The 15,895-nt window shown below is 44.0% G+C and overlaps 1 protein-coding gene across 3 annotated transcripts in view; it reads right to left on the reverse strand.

The window, feature by feature from the left end:
- LOC133661762 (tetratricopeptide repeat protein 31-like) overlaps positions 1 to 15,895 on the reverse strand; it is a 55,683-nt gene that overhangs the window by 19,459 nt on the left and 20,329 nt on the right. For all 3 annotated transcript variants that reach the window (XM_062065226.1, XM_062065225.1, XM_062065227.1), the window contains 3 exons: positions 10,855 to 10,996; positions 2,274 to 2,378; positions 2,017 to 2,186 (listed from right to left, as the gene is read on the reverse strand). In XM_062065226.1, coding sequence (XP_061921210.1) covers positions 2,017 to 2,186; positions 2,274 to 2,378; positions 10,855 to 10,996 — 417 coding nt within the window. The remainder of the gene's footprint in view (positions 1 to 2,016; positions 2,187 to 2,273; positions 2,379 to 10,854; positions 10,997 to 15,895) is intronic.

Consider the following 15,895-nt stretch of genomic DNA (forward strand, 5'->3'; position numbering starts at 1 on the left):
TGTCAAACAAAACTATGTTTTTTATGGCAAACACACAAAATATGCAAAATCTTCCACCAAAAATATTTTTCAAAGTGGAATATTTGATGTGAAGTAATCGGAACCTTTGATAGGTCAATAATTCATAATAACATTGATTTTGATTCAATATTATGTTTTGAGCAATGACCGTTTGAAAGAGAAAAAAAAAAAAGCTTAGTTTTTTTAGTCAACATTGCAACTTTTTCTGAATTACATTCCACCTTTAAGCTTTTTTATTTCACTTTTGTTATGTTTTTGTTTATTTTAATAGTATTTTTAGAACGTGCCGTGGGCCTTTAAAACATTAGCTGTGGGCCACAAATAGTAAAAAAAAAATTTAAAAAATTAATAATCTGTGTCCTTTCTGATTTCAATGCGTTAAAAAGACACAAAAAGTGCATTAACGCCAACACTGGTTGACAGTATAACAAAATAAGTCACACTTATATTCTGTAACATTCAAAGTTTTGGAAAAAAAAGTGCAGAGGTAGAAATATTCAAAATAACCTCTTTTATATAATGTAAACATAAATAATGCCTCAAAACAAGTTAATGAAATTTAAACAAAAAGCAGCAGACGAGCTCTCGCCCTGCACAGCTGTTTTGTGCTTTGTAGTGTCGATATGGGCTTGTAGATCGTTGGCCCCTTTATTTGCCACAGATACACTACCGTTCAAAAGTTTGGGGTCACATTGAAATGTCCTTATTTTTGAAGGAAAAGCACTGTACTTTTCAATGAAGATAACTTTAAACTAGTCTTAACTTTAAAGAAATACACTCTATACATTGCTAATGTGGTAAATGACTATTCTAGCTGCAAATGTCTGGTTTTTGGTGCAATATCTACACAGGTGTATAGAGGCCCATTTCCAGCAACTATCACTCCAGTGTTCTAATGGTACAATGTGTTTGCTCATTGGCTCAGAAGGCTAATTGATGATTAGAAAACCCTTGTGCAATCATGTTCACACATCTGAAAACAGTTTAGCTCGTTACAGAAGTTACAAAACTGACCTTCCTTTGAGCAGATTGAGTTTCTGGAGCATCACATTTGTGGGGTCAATTAAACGCTCAAAATGGCCAGAAAAATACAACTTTCATCTGAAACTCGACAGTCTATTCTTGTTCTTAGAAATGAAGGCTATTCCACAAAATTGTTTGGGTGACCCCAAACTTTTGAACGGTAGTGTACATACGTTGCTGCTTTGCACACAGTGCATTCTGCTTTCCATGTGTCACGGCCAGGACGAAAACACAAATACTTTTCCCGCAAATCATCCGTGAAGTTGCATTTACATTTCGGCATTTCTTGTTCTCATGTCTCTCTCCACTCACTAGCTCTCTCGCTCTGTGTCTCTGCCCCTCCCTCACGAATGTTGCTACGTGCGCGCACCTTCAGTTGTTTTTTTTAACCCCTTCTTAACTTAACCCTGGACGTACATTGAAAATACACGCAACCCTAATTCAAAATGCCGGACATTTGAGGCATTTAAGAAACCCCGCCCGGACACCCCGGACAGCCCCGCAAAAGAGGACATGTCCGGGGAAAAGAGGACTTATGGTCAGCCTATATTTACATTATTAAAAGGTAAATTGTCATATATTTGCTTGAAACAGTGGATGCTTTTGCACAATTCTTCGCACTTAAAAATACATGTTTGTACTAACAAATATTTTTAGAACAGTTCAGCCTTGTTTGTTTTCAACTACAGTACCAGTAAGTGTGTTTATCCTAAACATTCCTGCCTCTTTATTTAATTTCATTTTAGACACTATGGCACTTTTTGGGGGGGGAAATTCCACAATAATATCATATTGTGGACCTAATACTGATATCATATCATGAATTTTTGATATACACAGTCCTCCATTGACAACCGGCCACATTTTTTAAGCCCAATGCAGCCCCAGGTCAAAAAGGTTGGATACCCCTGCATTAGATATATAAAGCATCGTTTTTCACCTCGTATAAATTATGTAGATCACTGTACTCACAAGGGTTTTGGGATATTAAAGCCCTCAATTGAAGGGCCCGGAAGTGGAGGTGAGATTGCCGCTGCGTTCATCTCACTTGAACGTAACTCGTTCAGCTGCTCCCGCGCTTTCTGGACCGTACCGTGGAGAATTAAGGCATCCGTACACTGCTTCTGTGTGAAGCCACCCTCCTAGAAAAAGAAACATATGTTTTGACACTACCTTTCTCTCCATTTATTGTTGCTAATCTGGTGGTTAAATTAAAGTCTGAAATGCACCATGAGCTGCATTATCTGCACTTTCATCATTTCCTGGGATGCCTCTATACAAGTGTTATCGAGGCGAAGAACCTCCTGGAATGCCCGGGCTGCCTCCTCATGTCTCTGGTATAGGAAAAACACATTTTTAGTTTTTAGTCAAACTGTGGTCGAGTAGACAGTGTACACCTTTAGGACAAAAACACAGCAGGTAGCGCCCACTGGGGGGCTGCAGTTGCTTTTAATACCTATGATTTGCTAAGAAAAAACCCATTCAGTCCCTGTAGGATTTGTTTTATTGTTCCTGTTAAAAATGCATTATTTATATGATTTGGTGTGGCATGTTTATTTTTTTTCACTACCAAAGTATAGACATAAAGGTTACAACCACTGATTAACAAAATCAGGATTTTGGTGCTCATATTGGTTCTAAGTGCTTGTTTTTTTTGTGCCTTCAGTTTGTGCGCGCGTGCGTGCATGTGCACGTTTTTTTTTTGACCCCCCTTTTTAACTGGTGTTGAGCACTTAGCAACTTGCCTGTGTATGAAAAGTGCTATACACAGCGCTTTGCAAAAGTAGTCAACCCCTTGAACTTTTCCATATTTTGTCGCATTACAACCACAAACAAATAGATTTTATTGTAATTTTATGTGAAAAAACAACACAAAGTGGTATACAAATGTTAAGTTAAAATAAAATTATACACGATTCAAAACATTTTTTTAACAAATAAACTGAAAAGTGTGGTGTTCAAAAGTATTCCAATCTATTTTCTCAGAGTTCAACCAATTGCCTTCAGAAGCTGTCCGATTATTGCTACTGTCCAAATACCGTCCAACTGTGTGTAATGTGATCTACACTACCGTTCAAAAGTTTGGGGTCACCCAAACAATTTTGTGGAATAACCTTCATTTCTAAGAACAAGAATAGACTGTCGAGTTTCAGATGAAAGTTCTCTTTTTCTGGCCATTTTGAGTGTTTAATTGACCCCACAAATGTGATGCTCCAGAAACTCAATCTGCTCAAAGGAAGGTCAGTTTTGTAGCTTCTGTAACGAGCTAAACTGTTTTCAGATGTGTGAACATGATTGCACAAGGGTTTTCTAATCATCAATTAGCCTTCTGAGCCAATGAGCAAACACATTGTACCATTAGAACACTGGAGTGATAGTTGCTGGAAATGGGCCTCTATACACCTATGTAGATATTGCACCAAAAACCAGACATTTGCAGCTAGAATAGTCATTTACCACATTAGCAATGTATAGAGCGTATTTCTTTAAAGTTAAGACTAATTTAAAGTTATCTTCATTGAAAAGTACAGTGCTTTTCCTTCAAAAATAAGGACATTTCAATGTGACCCCAAACTTTTGAACGGTAGTGTAAGTACACATTCAGCTGTTCTGTGACGGCCTCAGAGGTTGGTTAAGAGAATATTGGGGAGCAAACAGCATCATGAAGTCCAGGGAACACACCGGCAGGTCAGGGATAAAGCTGTGGATAAGTTTAAAGCAGGCCTGGGCTATAAAAAAGATTTCCCAAGCTTTGAACATCTCACGGAGCACTGTTCAATTCATCAATCGGAAATGGAATATTGCACAACTGTAAACCTACCAAGACAAAGTCGTCCATTTAAACTTACAGGCTGAACAAGGAGAGAACTGATCAAAGATGTAGGCATGAGGTCCATGGTGATTCTGGACCACTTGCAACATATCCACAGGTGGGGAAATCTGTCCACAGGACAGCTAATAGTTGTGCGCTGTACAAATATGGTCTATATGCAAGAATGGCAAGAAACAAGCCACTGTTAAAAATTAAAACAGAAAAAGCCATGTTGGGGACATAGCGGGAAATTGTGCTTTGGTCAGACCAGACCAAAATTTAACTTTTTAGCCAAAATGCAAAACGCTATATGTGGTGGAGAACTAACACTGCACACACCATGCCCACAATCAAATATTGTGGTGGCAGCAGCATGCTCTGGAGGTGCTTCTCTTCTGCAGGGACCGAGAAGATGGTCAGAGTTGATGGGAAGCTGGATGGAGCTCTCTCACTGTCTAGGTCGACCTCAGACGAGCCTTCCATCGTTGTCTCCAGTCATCCCGGTTCTCCATACATCTGGCCAGCTCGTTGGTGCTTTGTTCTCCCGCATCATTCTTGAGTACGTCCACATACATTATGTTACAGTGGGACGTCCTCGTGACCGGTGCCCATGTGTTGGCTCCCACAGTACCAGTTTGCTGGCTGGCAGCTCCTGGTGTCTTTGGCAGTGTCCTGCTAGTCTCATTCTCCTGGCTGCTATTTTGTCGCTCACCCTGTGTATTCCGGCAGACAGATTCTCGTTGGTAACATGTGTATTCTTACTGATGTTGAGCACTACATGTAGCATTTTGGTGTAGCACCTGTCTAGAGACTTCTGCAGGGTTGGCTTCAGGGTAGAGCATTCACTGCCATATAAGTGTGAATTGTGAATTATATTTATATAGCGCTTTTCTCTAGTGACTCAAAGTGCTTTACATAGTGAAACCCAATATCTAAGTTAAAACAAGTGTGGGTGGCACAGTGAGCAGGTGGGTAAAGTGTCTTGCCCAAGGACACAACTGTAGTGACTAGGATGGCGGAAGCGGGAATCGAACCCGGAACCCTCAAGTTGCTGGCACGGCCACTCTACCAACTGAGCTATTCCGCCCCAAGAGAACAGACTCCACAGTGGCGTAGAAGAAGCTGAGTTTTATTTGTCGGGGGAGATTTTAGTTCCACACAGTGGCCATGCTGTTCAGGGCCCTCCATGCAAGTGCCTTTCTCACTCTTAGATCCTGCTCTGTTGAGTTGACCCATGAGTCCAGGTACTTGAAGTCATTGACTTCCTTCAGAGCAGTGCCTCCTGTTGTTGTGAGTGGTGGGTGTTCCGCTTGGATGTTATAGGTGATCACCTCAGTTTTCTTGGCATTCAGCCGAAGGACAACTTTGGCGCACTCTGACTCCACTCTGCTCAAGAGCTCCTGTGCTTGCTCCATGTGGTTGAAGAGCAGGTTGATGTTGCCTGCGTAGTCAATGTCTGTCAAGACTACTGCAGGGTGTCTTCTTGACTTCCTTGGTGTAATGGTAAGGCCAAGATCCTGCTCACGTCCATTGATGGCCTTCCTGAGCGCGTAGTCCAACACTATGACAAAAAGGAAGGGGGCTAGGGTGTTTCCTTGCTGTCAAACTCCTCATTATCGCCATTTGGGGACACCACCTTGGCCCGTGTTCCTGGGTACATTGCCTTTATTGCCCGGAGCAAGTTGGGCGGGACACCATAAGCCTTCAGGATCTTCATCATTGTGCCTCTGTGTATTGAGTCAAATGCCTTTTTGAAGTCAATAAAGCACAATACAGCCTAGGGTTTCCCGCAGCGCTTTGTTGTTAAGGTGGCCGCCTTAACAACAAAGAGCCATCGCCTAAACTAAAGTCTTAACAAGCTGCTCAGCTTCGTACTGCTTCTGCCAGTACGTCTCTGCAGCACCCAGCATTGTCTCACCCACACAACCATCTGATTGGTTACACGCAGAGCGATGTAACAGTCAATCAGCAGTGCGTATTCAGAGCGCATGCAACAGCTAATCAGCAGTGCGTATTCAGAGCGCATGTAACAGCTAATCAGCAGTGCGTATTCAGAGCGCATGTAACAGCCAATCAGCAGTGCGTATTCAGAGCGCATGGAGTCAGTGCTCACGGCACAGGCAGAGAGGAGAGACGGTGGGGTGAGCAGATAGGTGTTTAGCAGGTGAGCATAAGGCAGCGGACTCCCCCCAAATTATAATAAACACCTCCCAGTCAACTACTAGTAACATCACTATGAGCCCGTTGACATTCTAGAAACATAAGCAGCAGCTCAGCTCGATCGCAGTCCTTGAGGTCAAGGCTAATTAGCTTTTAGCGTAACGTTAGCTCACTGTGCGGTGAGTGTGCGTGCATGCATGTGTGTTTCTGTCTGAGAGGAAGACAAGCATTATTAACCTACAGTTAACTAAGTTATTTCACTTTACCTTTTTCTGTGTTGATTGAGCTGTGTTGAAGCAGCAAAAAAGGACATTATGTTAAATGAAGTTTCCTGAAGCTGTCTCTGATAGTTGATATAATAATGTAACTGCATCATAAAGCCTACATGAACTCCATGGTGTTCAGGGATGAATAGTCTCTCCTATTGCTATTGTACTATTGTTTCAGCTATAGTTACATTAATCATTAGTAATGTAGCAGCCTAGTTTTGAATGGCAGGGTCCCTGCTATCACATGTTGATAAAAATAAAACATTTACATAACAAAATTGACTACAGGCTTCCCAAATGCTGTAATAAATTAAGCATGATGAGTTGAGCATGTCAGCATGTGGCCCCACTTTTAACTCTTTTTTTCAAACGCCTATTGCAAACGCTTACTTACAGTAAGTCATTAATTTGACTTAAGTCATTATTTTGACTTAGTAAGTCATTATTTTGTCATTATTCTGACTTAGTAAATGAGTAACTCCAAATATTGACTTACTAAGTCATAATAATGACATACTTAGTAGCTCAGGTAACTAGGTCTGTTTTGTGTATTGTTTTTACTTAACTGAAAAAATATTGAGATATATATAGTATATCTTTATTCAGCATATGGAGCGGAAAACACAACCAAAAATTGTAGGCTTCCTCACGCAACGAAGCCGGCCGCAGTCTGTAGTCTATTGCCCCCCAGGCTGTGGTGGCAGCGATGAGATGGAGACGTGATGGCGACAGGCCGAGTTACGCTGTTCCTTACACCCACCCACCCCCTTCCCCCTGGAGAGACACCACCTTTTTTTTTTTTTGTCCTGTCCAGCTTCTCAGGCAAATCATATGGTTCATGTAGATGCCCATATCGGCTGTTCAGATTTACTTTACAAAAGAGAAGTGTAGGATACTTCTCTTGTTGCCTTATTTGTATTTGACTTTATTAAATGTATTTATACTATCATTTGGTGCAGCCGGGCCGGAGCAGGAGGGGATAGAAAGAGAAAAAAAGTAAGACAGAGGGGGGAATTGTGGGGACAAGAGGGTGATTAGACAGAGAGACAAAAACAACAACAGCAAACACAACAACAACAACAACAACAATAGAGCAACATCAGCAAATACGACATGTACAAATATGATGGTAAAAGTCATAGCAAATAAGCAGTTAGCGAAAATAAAAAATAATACAGAAATGACAATGAGCATTATTACACTAAAAATGGAGCAATACAAATACCAATAGAAATAGCGCTATTGATAATGAACAATACCAATACTTTACCTTTATTATCAACAATACAGCTGTTCAAATGCAACAATACATATACGTAATGATAACTTGAGATACGAAAGAATGCAGAAAAACGGAGGGGAAGAAAGAGAAGCAACCTACATTAACCTTGTAGATTGTTATAGTAACAATAGGTTAAGCTTTGTCAGTGTGCCATGTGTTATACCCAGTTTACCCTAGGGCAACAACATTAATATATCTTTGATGAAACGTGATTATGTGCACGAGTGTATGTGTGCATATGTACAGTATGTACACCACCTTAACTAACAAATTTTCTGGGGTAAACACTGCAGCCGCCCTTGATTAGTCTCCTCCTTGATTAGTCTCCTCAGGGCCAGGATCTGGGCTAGTGTGGTCCTCTCCTCTCGAAAGCCATTTTGGTTTTCCCTCATGCCGGATGTGGTTCAGTATCATTCGATTGTAGACCTTTGCGGTGATACAGGTCTGACTGATGCCCCGGTAGTTGTTTGGCTTCGAGAGGTCTCCAGATTTGGGCACTGGGATGATGTTGGAAAGAGACCACGTCAGGCAGCTTGTTGCCTAGCAGGGCAAGGTTGCAGAACTCAAGGATGATGTTATCGAGACCACACTTCTTTACGACCTTCGGATGTATGCCATCCGGCCCAGCAGGCTTACCCTCTCTCAGCGTGCTTTTCGCCTTAGCAAATTCAGTAATCGTGAAGGGACCGTTCTGGATGTTGAGGTCATGGAGGAATGATGGTATCTCTTCCTCCCCTCCATCTGATGGTGTTCCCAGCAGTTTTTGGAAATGGTTGTACCATGTCGCCACCCTCTCCTCAGGGCTGTGTCCCTCAGCCTGTCCCTCCTTTGTCCTCTTCCTTCCTGTCATCTCGTTGATGACCTTCCATGCTTCTCCATATTGCCTCTCTCCATGTGCATCCTGGACTCTCTGCACCCTCTCCATCAGTTCTTCCCCCTTGATCTTACTGTAGGTACTGAAGAGAAGCTGTTTGGCCTCATTCAGTATCCCACATCTCTCAGCAGTAGGCTCACAAGGAGATCCAAGACGTGCTTCTTCCACCCTGACCCGTGCCGCTACGACCTCTGGGTATTTAGACTGCAGGGAGCTTCTGGTTTTCTCTAGCACAGGCACACACGCTCTTGTTGCCTCCTCGTTGGCAGCAACGAATCGCCTGTATTCATTGCTAGGCTATGCACCTTCGTCCAACTGCTGAAAGCGGCTGGTAACCTCCTCCGTATACCTGGTTTGTAGGCCAGGGTCGGTCGAGAGTGCCTTCCAGTCATACCAGATCCTGGGGGATGGCTTGGGGACCCTGAGGCTCAGTCGCACCCTCATGGAGACCACGCGGTGGTCAGAGCCCACAGAGCTGAATGTGCTGTATGGCTCAGCATTTAGGATAGAGTTCCTCCACTTTTGCCTCATTAGCATGTAGTCTAGCTGACGTTGTGTACATGAGGCTCAGTCTCTGAAAGTCCACCTCTTGCCTGTTCTTTTCTGGAACAAGGTGTTCGCTGCCAGGAGCTGGTGAGAAGGGCAGTGAGGTATGCGCCATTGCGGTTGGTAGCGTCGTTATAAGGGAAAGGACCATCCTCTGGTCCAATCCTAGCGTTGAAGTCACCCAGGATTGCCAGGAAGTTGTGCGCTGGAACATCCCGAACCACTGTTGTGAGGTCCTCGTAGAACTTCTCCTCCTCCTCAGATGGTGCCACGTTGGTGGGTGAGTACACGACTATGACCGTTGTTACTGGGTTGCCTGACAATTCTGCGATAAGGATCCTGTCAGTATGATGGTAAACCCGACGGAGAGCCTTACTCGCCAGACAACCAAGCAATAGCCCTATGCCCCCTATTGCCGCCTGGGCCTCGTTTCGCCACGCTGATGCAGAGATGAACGTGCATCTCTCCACTCTGCGGTACATGATCAGGTTATCAGTGTGCACTCTTGTGTCCCTGGATCCCAAGGATCTCCACTCCCCATTCCTCAGCACAATGTGCTAGCTCAATCAGCCTCGCTTCTTCTCTTGCTGTGCATGCGTTAAAGGTTCCCATAACGAATGGTCTCCGACAGCGCATGAGTGCATTGGACGGGGTGCTGTGATCGGACGGGATCCTCCCTGGGTCACTCCCAGGGTTTGAGGTCCTGTCGTCATGGTGCCCTCCAGAAGCAGGACCAGCACCACCGTCCGCCGCGATCTTTCTGCGGACTCCTGCTGCTGGAAGTATAGCTTTTGGGAAGACTTTGTACTCCATCGTTGGCTTTACTATGCTGGTAGCGGACTGTGGGGCGCAACTCCTCGCAGTCCCGGTTTTAGTTCAGTTTGTCCTTCTCCTAGATGGGTTGCCATCCAAGGCTATGAGCCCCATCTGCCCAGGCTATTTAACCCATAGCTGGGACAGTGATTGGCATACGCCAGGGCGTGTCCACACACCGGTGGGCCTGCGCGCCTCGCCTCTGGGGCCCACTGCTGCTCCGAGGTACGCTACAGTTTGGCCTGGGACCTCGCGTGTGTGGCCACGAGGAGGCACTGCAGATGTCTTGGCGATGGAGAGGCTATGTAATGACCTCAGAAGACTTACGCACTCAGCTTCTTTACCCAGACTGGGTTGGTCTGCGGCAGGAACTAAGGGAGGGGGGTCACATGCATCTCTACAAGCAACGTCTCTCTAGTATACTGCACTAGACGCATCAATACACCCTGCGAGCTCTCGCTCGCTCACACGGAATGGAGCTAAATACAGGGCAATCTTGGAAGAAAACCTGTTGGAGTCTGCCCAAAGACTTGAGACTGGCAACTCAACTTGATTCAAAGTGGCTAAATACTTTTGCACAATTTTTATTTGTTTAAAAAAAAAAAAAAGAACGTACAATTTTCTACAACAGATCCAATAACTACCTCCTGAAATGTGTTCGCTGCAACTGTGCAGGGGACTGTGACACCCTCAGATGCTGCTGTAAAAAGCAAGGGGTCAAGTGTATTTCTGCTTGTTAGAAGGGTCATGGTAACTCTTGGTGGACTGTCAACACAGCCAAAAGATAACCAAAAAAAAGAAAAGCTGATTGTAAAAAATTTGCTAAGTTGTGCAAAAAAATTTAACTGAACATTTTTGCAAATAATAGCCCATGCATTAGACGCCACCAAATAGACGCCTCAAGTTTAATAATAAAAAATAAAAAAAGTGGCACTGATCTTTTTGACATGTTGATATACCCTTTTTCCTCAAATAAAAGCTCTATTAGGCACTGCACCCCAGATGCTGCACCCATAGCATATTTACATTGGATGTTTATAGCAAGAATAATCACCTTTAAACCGGCCAAAGCTCGTCCCTTCCTAAAAACACCTTTCATCCAGCCTGGACACAAGTCGAGTGACACTTCGGCATCGGCCAGGGCTTTCTCGTATTTCATCAGCTTCTCAAAACAGAAGGAGCGATTTCCATAGAACCTTAAAAGGCAAAATAAAATAAATAATAATACTAAAAAAATTAAATATGATACAAAACAATTGTGATTAATTACAGTAATATTTAGTGCAATGTTTTTAATCATGTTAATCAAATGTTTAGCTCTAATGTTATTGTCTTTGTATGCCTATGAGAGTGCTTGACAGAGCGCAACAACATGCAAAAAGAAAAAAAAGGCTCTCTCAGTCACAAGACTAATGTTAGTTACGTGGACACCGACTTAAACAAGTTGAAAAACGTATTCGGGTGTTACCATTTAGTGGTCAATTGTACGGAATATGTACTGAACTGTGCAATCTACTAATAAAAGTTTCAATCAAAAAAAAAAGCAGTTTTAAATTGTGTGGATAGGCTGCATTATATGTAACAAAAAGTGTCAAATAAACTTTAAGACAAATCAGAATGTGTTTATGGTTTGTATAAGATTGAATGCAGTCTTGTATTTAGCGTAGAGTAGACAATGTTTTATTTGTTTGCGCATCGCACATCTGTTTATTACACAAGCTATGGAGAAAGGGTGTCACTCTCGGGTGTGTTTTGTCCCACAATAAGCTGACTTTATGCTATTATAAACACATCTGTGCAACACAATAGTGATATATTACATGTACAAACCCTGTTTCCATATGAGTTGGGAAATTGTGTTAGATGTAAATATAAATGGAATACAATGATTTGCAAATCATTTTCAACCCATATTCAGTTGAATATGCTACAAAGACAACATATTTGATGTTCAAACTGATAAACTTTTTTTTTTTTGCAAATAATCTTTAACTTTAGAATTTGATGCCAGCAACACATGACAAAGAAGTTGGGAAAGGTGGCAATAAATACTGATAAAGTTGAGGAATGCTCATCAAACACTTATTTGGAACATCCCACAGGTGAACAGGCAAATTAGGAACAGGTGGGTGCCATGATTGGGTATAAAAGTAGATTCCATGAAATGCTCAGTCATTCACAAACAAGGATGGGGCGAGGGTCACCATTTTGTCAACAAATGCGTGAGCAAATTGTTGAACAGTTTAAGAAAAACCTTTCTCAACCAGCTATTGCAAGGAATTTAGGGATTTCACCATCTACTGTCCGTAATATCATCAAAGGGTTCAGAGAATCTGGAGAAATCACTGCACGTAAGCAGCTAAGCCCGTGACCTTCGATCCCTCAGGGTGTACTGCATCAACAAGCGACATCAGTGTGTAAAGGATATCACCACATGGGCTCAGGAACACTTCAGAAACCCACTGTCAGTAACTAAAGTTGGGCGCTACATCTGTAAGAGCAAGTTAAAACTCTCCTATGCAAGGCGAAAACCGTTTATCAACAACACCCAGAAACGCCGTCGGCTTTGCTGGGCCTGAGCTCATCTAAGATGGACTCATACAAAGTGGAAAAGTGTTCTGTGGTCTGACGTGTCCACATTTCAAATTGTTTTTGGAAACTGTGGACGTCGTGTCCTCCGGACCAAAGAGGAAAAGAACCATCCGGATTGTTATAGGCGCAAAGTGGAAAAGCCAGCATCTGTGATGGTATGGGGGTGAATTAGTGCCCAAGACATGGGTAACTTACACATCTGTGAAGGCGCCATTAATGCTGAAAGGTACATACCGGTTTTGGCGCAACATATGTTGCCATCCAAGCAACGTTACCATGGACGCCCCTGCTTTTTTCAGCAAGACAATGCCAAGCCCCGTGTTACATCAACGTGGCTTCATAGTAAAAGAGTGCGGGTACTAGACTGGCCTGCCTGTAGTCTAGACCTGTCTCCCATTGAAAATGTGTGGCGCATTATGAAGCCTAAAATACCACAACGGAGACTGTTGAACAACTTAAGCTGTACATCAAACAAGAATGGGAAAGAATTCCACCTGAGAAGCTTAAAAAAATGTGTCTCCTCAGTTCCCAAACGTTTACTGAGTGTTGTTAAAAGGCCATGTAACACAGTGGTGAACATGCCCTTTCCCAACTACTTTGGCACGTGTTGCAGCCATGAAATTCTAAGTTAATTATTATTTGCAAAAAAAAAATAAAGGTTTTGAGTTTGAACATCAAATATCTTGTCTTTGTCCATCCATCCATCCATTTTCTACCACTTATTCATCTTGTCTTTGTAATGCATTCAATTGAGTATGGGTTGAAAAGGATTTGCAAATCATTGTATATTTACATCTAACACAATTTCCCAACTCATATGGAAACGGGGTTTGTACATTGATGTGTACATTTAAATGAGTAATATTGATTTAAGATGTACATGTTTGGAGTTAAGTCATACTTGCCAACCTTGAGACCTCCGATTCCAGGAGGTGGGGGGTGGGGCGTGGTCGGGGGTGGGGCGGGGGGCGTGGTTAAGAGGGGAGGAGTATATTTACAGCTAGAATTCACCAACTCGAGTATTTCATATATATTTCATATATATATATATATATATATATATATATATATATATATATATATATATATATATATATATATATATATATATATATATATATATATATATATACATACATATACATATATATACATATATATATATATATATATATATATATATATATATATATATATATATATATATGAAATACTTGACTTTCAGTGAATTCTAGCTATATATATATATATATATATATATATATATATGTATATATATATATTTATTTTATTATACATATAAATAAAATAAATACTTGAATTTCAGTGTCCCGGAGGCTATCCAGTAGATGGCAGTATTGTCCTGTTTAAGAGTGTCACAACATTGTTGTTTACGGCAGACGAACTGCTTTACGGTAGATGAAAACGTGACTGCTGTTGTTGTGTTTTGTTACCGCGCTGGGAGGATGTTAATGAAACTGCCTAACAATAAACCCACATAAGAAACCAAGAACTTGCCCTCGATCATTCTACAGTTATAACGTGATTGGGCAGGCACGCTGTTTATATCGTGGGAAAGCGGACGTGAAAACAGGTTGTCGCCGCTGTCCCCACTCAGGTCCGCATGGAGCTGGAGGGGGTGTGGCCTCCAGCTCCGGCTGAATTCCGGGAGAACATTTATTTCGGGAGGTTTTCGGGAGAGGCGCTGAATTCCGGGAGTCTCCCGGAAAATCCGGGAGGGTTGGCAAGTATGAGTTAAGTGCATGGAACCAATGGCGTATACAAGTTGTGGTACCGCTGTATATACATATTAAAAATGGGAACATACTCGACAATTCGAGCGCCTGGTGGCCGGGCCTGTCCCCATGAGGCCCGGCCGGGCACAGCCCGAAGAGGCAACGTGGGTTCCCCCTCCAATGGGCTCACCACCCATAGCAGGGGTCATAGAGGTCGGGTGCGATGTGAGCTGGGCGGCAGCCGAAGGCAGGGCACTTGGCGGTCCGATCCTCGGCTACAGAAGCTAGCTCTTGGGACGTGGAACGTCACCTCGCTGGGGGGGAAGGAGCCTGAGCTAGTGCGCGAGGTGGAGAAGTTCCGACTAGACATAGTCGGACTCACTTCGACGCACAGCAAGGGCTCTGGAACCAGTTCTCTCGAGAGGGGCTGGACTCTCTTCTACTCTGGCGTTGCCGGCAGTGAGAGGCTACGGGCTGGGGTGGCAATTCTTGTTGCCCCCCGGCTCAGAGCCTGCATGTTGGAGTTCAACCCGGTGGACGAGAGGGTAGCTTCCCTCCGCCTTCGGGTGGGGGAACGGGTCCTGACTGTGGTTTGCGCTTACGCGCCAAACCGCAGCTCAGAGTACCCACCCTTTTTGGATTCACTCGAGGGAGTACTTGAGAGTGCTCCCCCGGGTGATTCCCTCGTTCTACTGGGGGACTTCAATGCTCATGTTGGCAGCGACAGTGAAACCTGGAGAGGCGTGATTGGGAAGAATGGCTGCCCGGATCTGAACCCGAGCGGTGTTTTGTTATTGGACTTTTGTGCCCGTCACAGATTGTCCATAACAAACACCATGTTCAAACATAAGGGTGTCCATATGTGCACTTGGCACCAGGACACCCTAGGCCGCAGTTCCATGATCGACTTTGTAGTTGTGTCGTCGGATTTGCGACCTCATGTTTTGGACACTCGGGTGAAGAGAGGGGCGGAGCTTTCTACCGATCACCACCTGGTGGTGAGTTGGCTGCGATGGTGGGGGAGGATGCCGGACAGACCTGGCAGGCCCAAACGCATTGTGAGGGTTTGCTGGGAACGTCTGGCAGAGTCTCCTGTCAGAGAGAGTTTCAATTCCCACCTCCGGAAGAACTTTGAACATGTCACGAGGGAGGTGCTGGACATTGAGTCCGAATGGACCATGTTCCGCACCTCTATTGTCGAGGCGGCTGATTGGAGCTGTGGCCGCAAGGTAGTTGGTGCCTGCCGTGGCGGTAATCCTAGAACCCGTTGGTGGACACCGGCGGTGAGGGATGCCGTCAAGCTGAAGAAGGAGTCCTATCGGGTTCTTTTGGCTCATAGGACTCCTGAGGCAGCGGACAGGTACCGACAGGCCAAGCGGTGTGCGGCTTCGGCGGTCGCGGAGGCAAAAACTCGGACATGGGAGGAGTTCGGGGAAGCCATGGAAAACGACTTCCGGACGGCTTCGAAGCGATTCTGGACCACCATCCGCCGCCTCAGGAAGGGGAAGCAGTGCACTATCAACACCGTGTATGGTGAGGATGGTGTTCTGCTGACCTCGACTGCGGATGTTGTGGATCGGTGGAGGGAATACTTCGAAGACCTCCTCAATCCCACCAACACGTCTTCCTATGAGGAAGTAGTGCCTGGGGAATCTGTGGTGGGCTCTCCTATTTCTGGGGCTGAGGTTGCTGAGGTAGTTAAAAAGCTCCTCGGTGGCAAGGCCCCGGGGGTGGATGAGATCCGCCCGGAGTTCCTTAAGGCTCTGG

The sequence above is a fragment of the Entelurus aequoreus genome, linkage group LG12 (genome assembly GCF_033978785.1).
Source record: "Entelurus aequoreus isolate RoL-2023_Sb linkage group LG12, RoL_Eaeq_v1.1, whole genome shotgun sequence".
Taxonomy (NCBI): Eukaryota; Metazoa; Chordata; class Actinopteri; order Syngnathiformes; family Syngnathidae; genus Entelurus; species Entelurus aequoreus.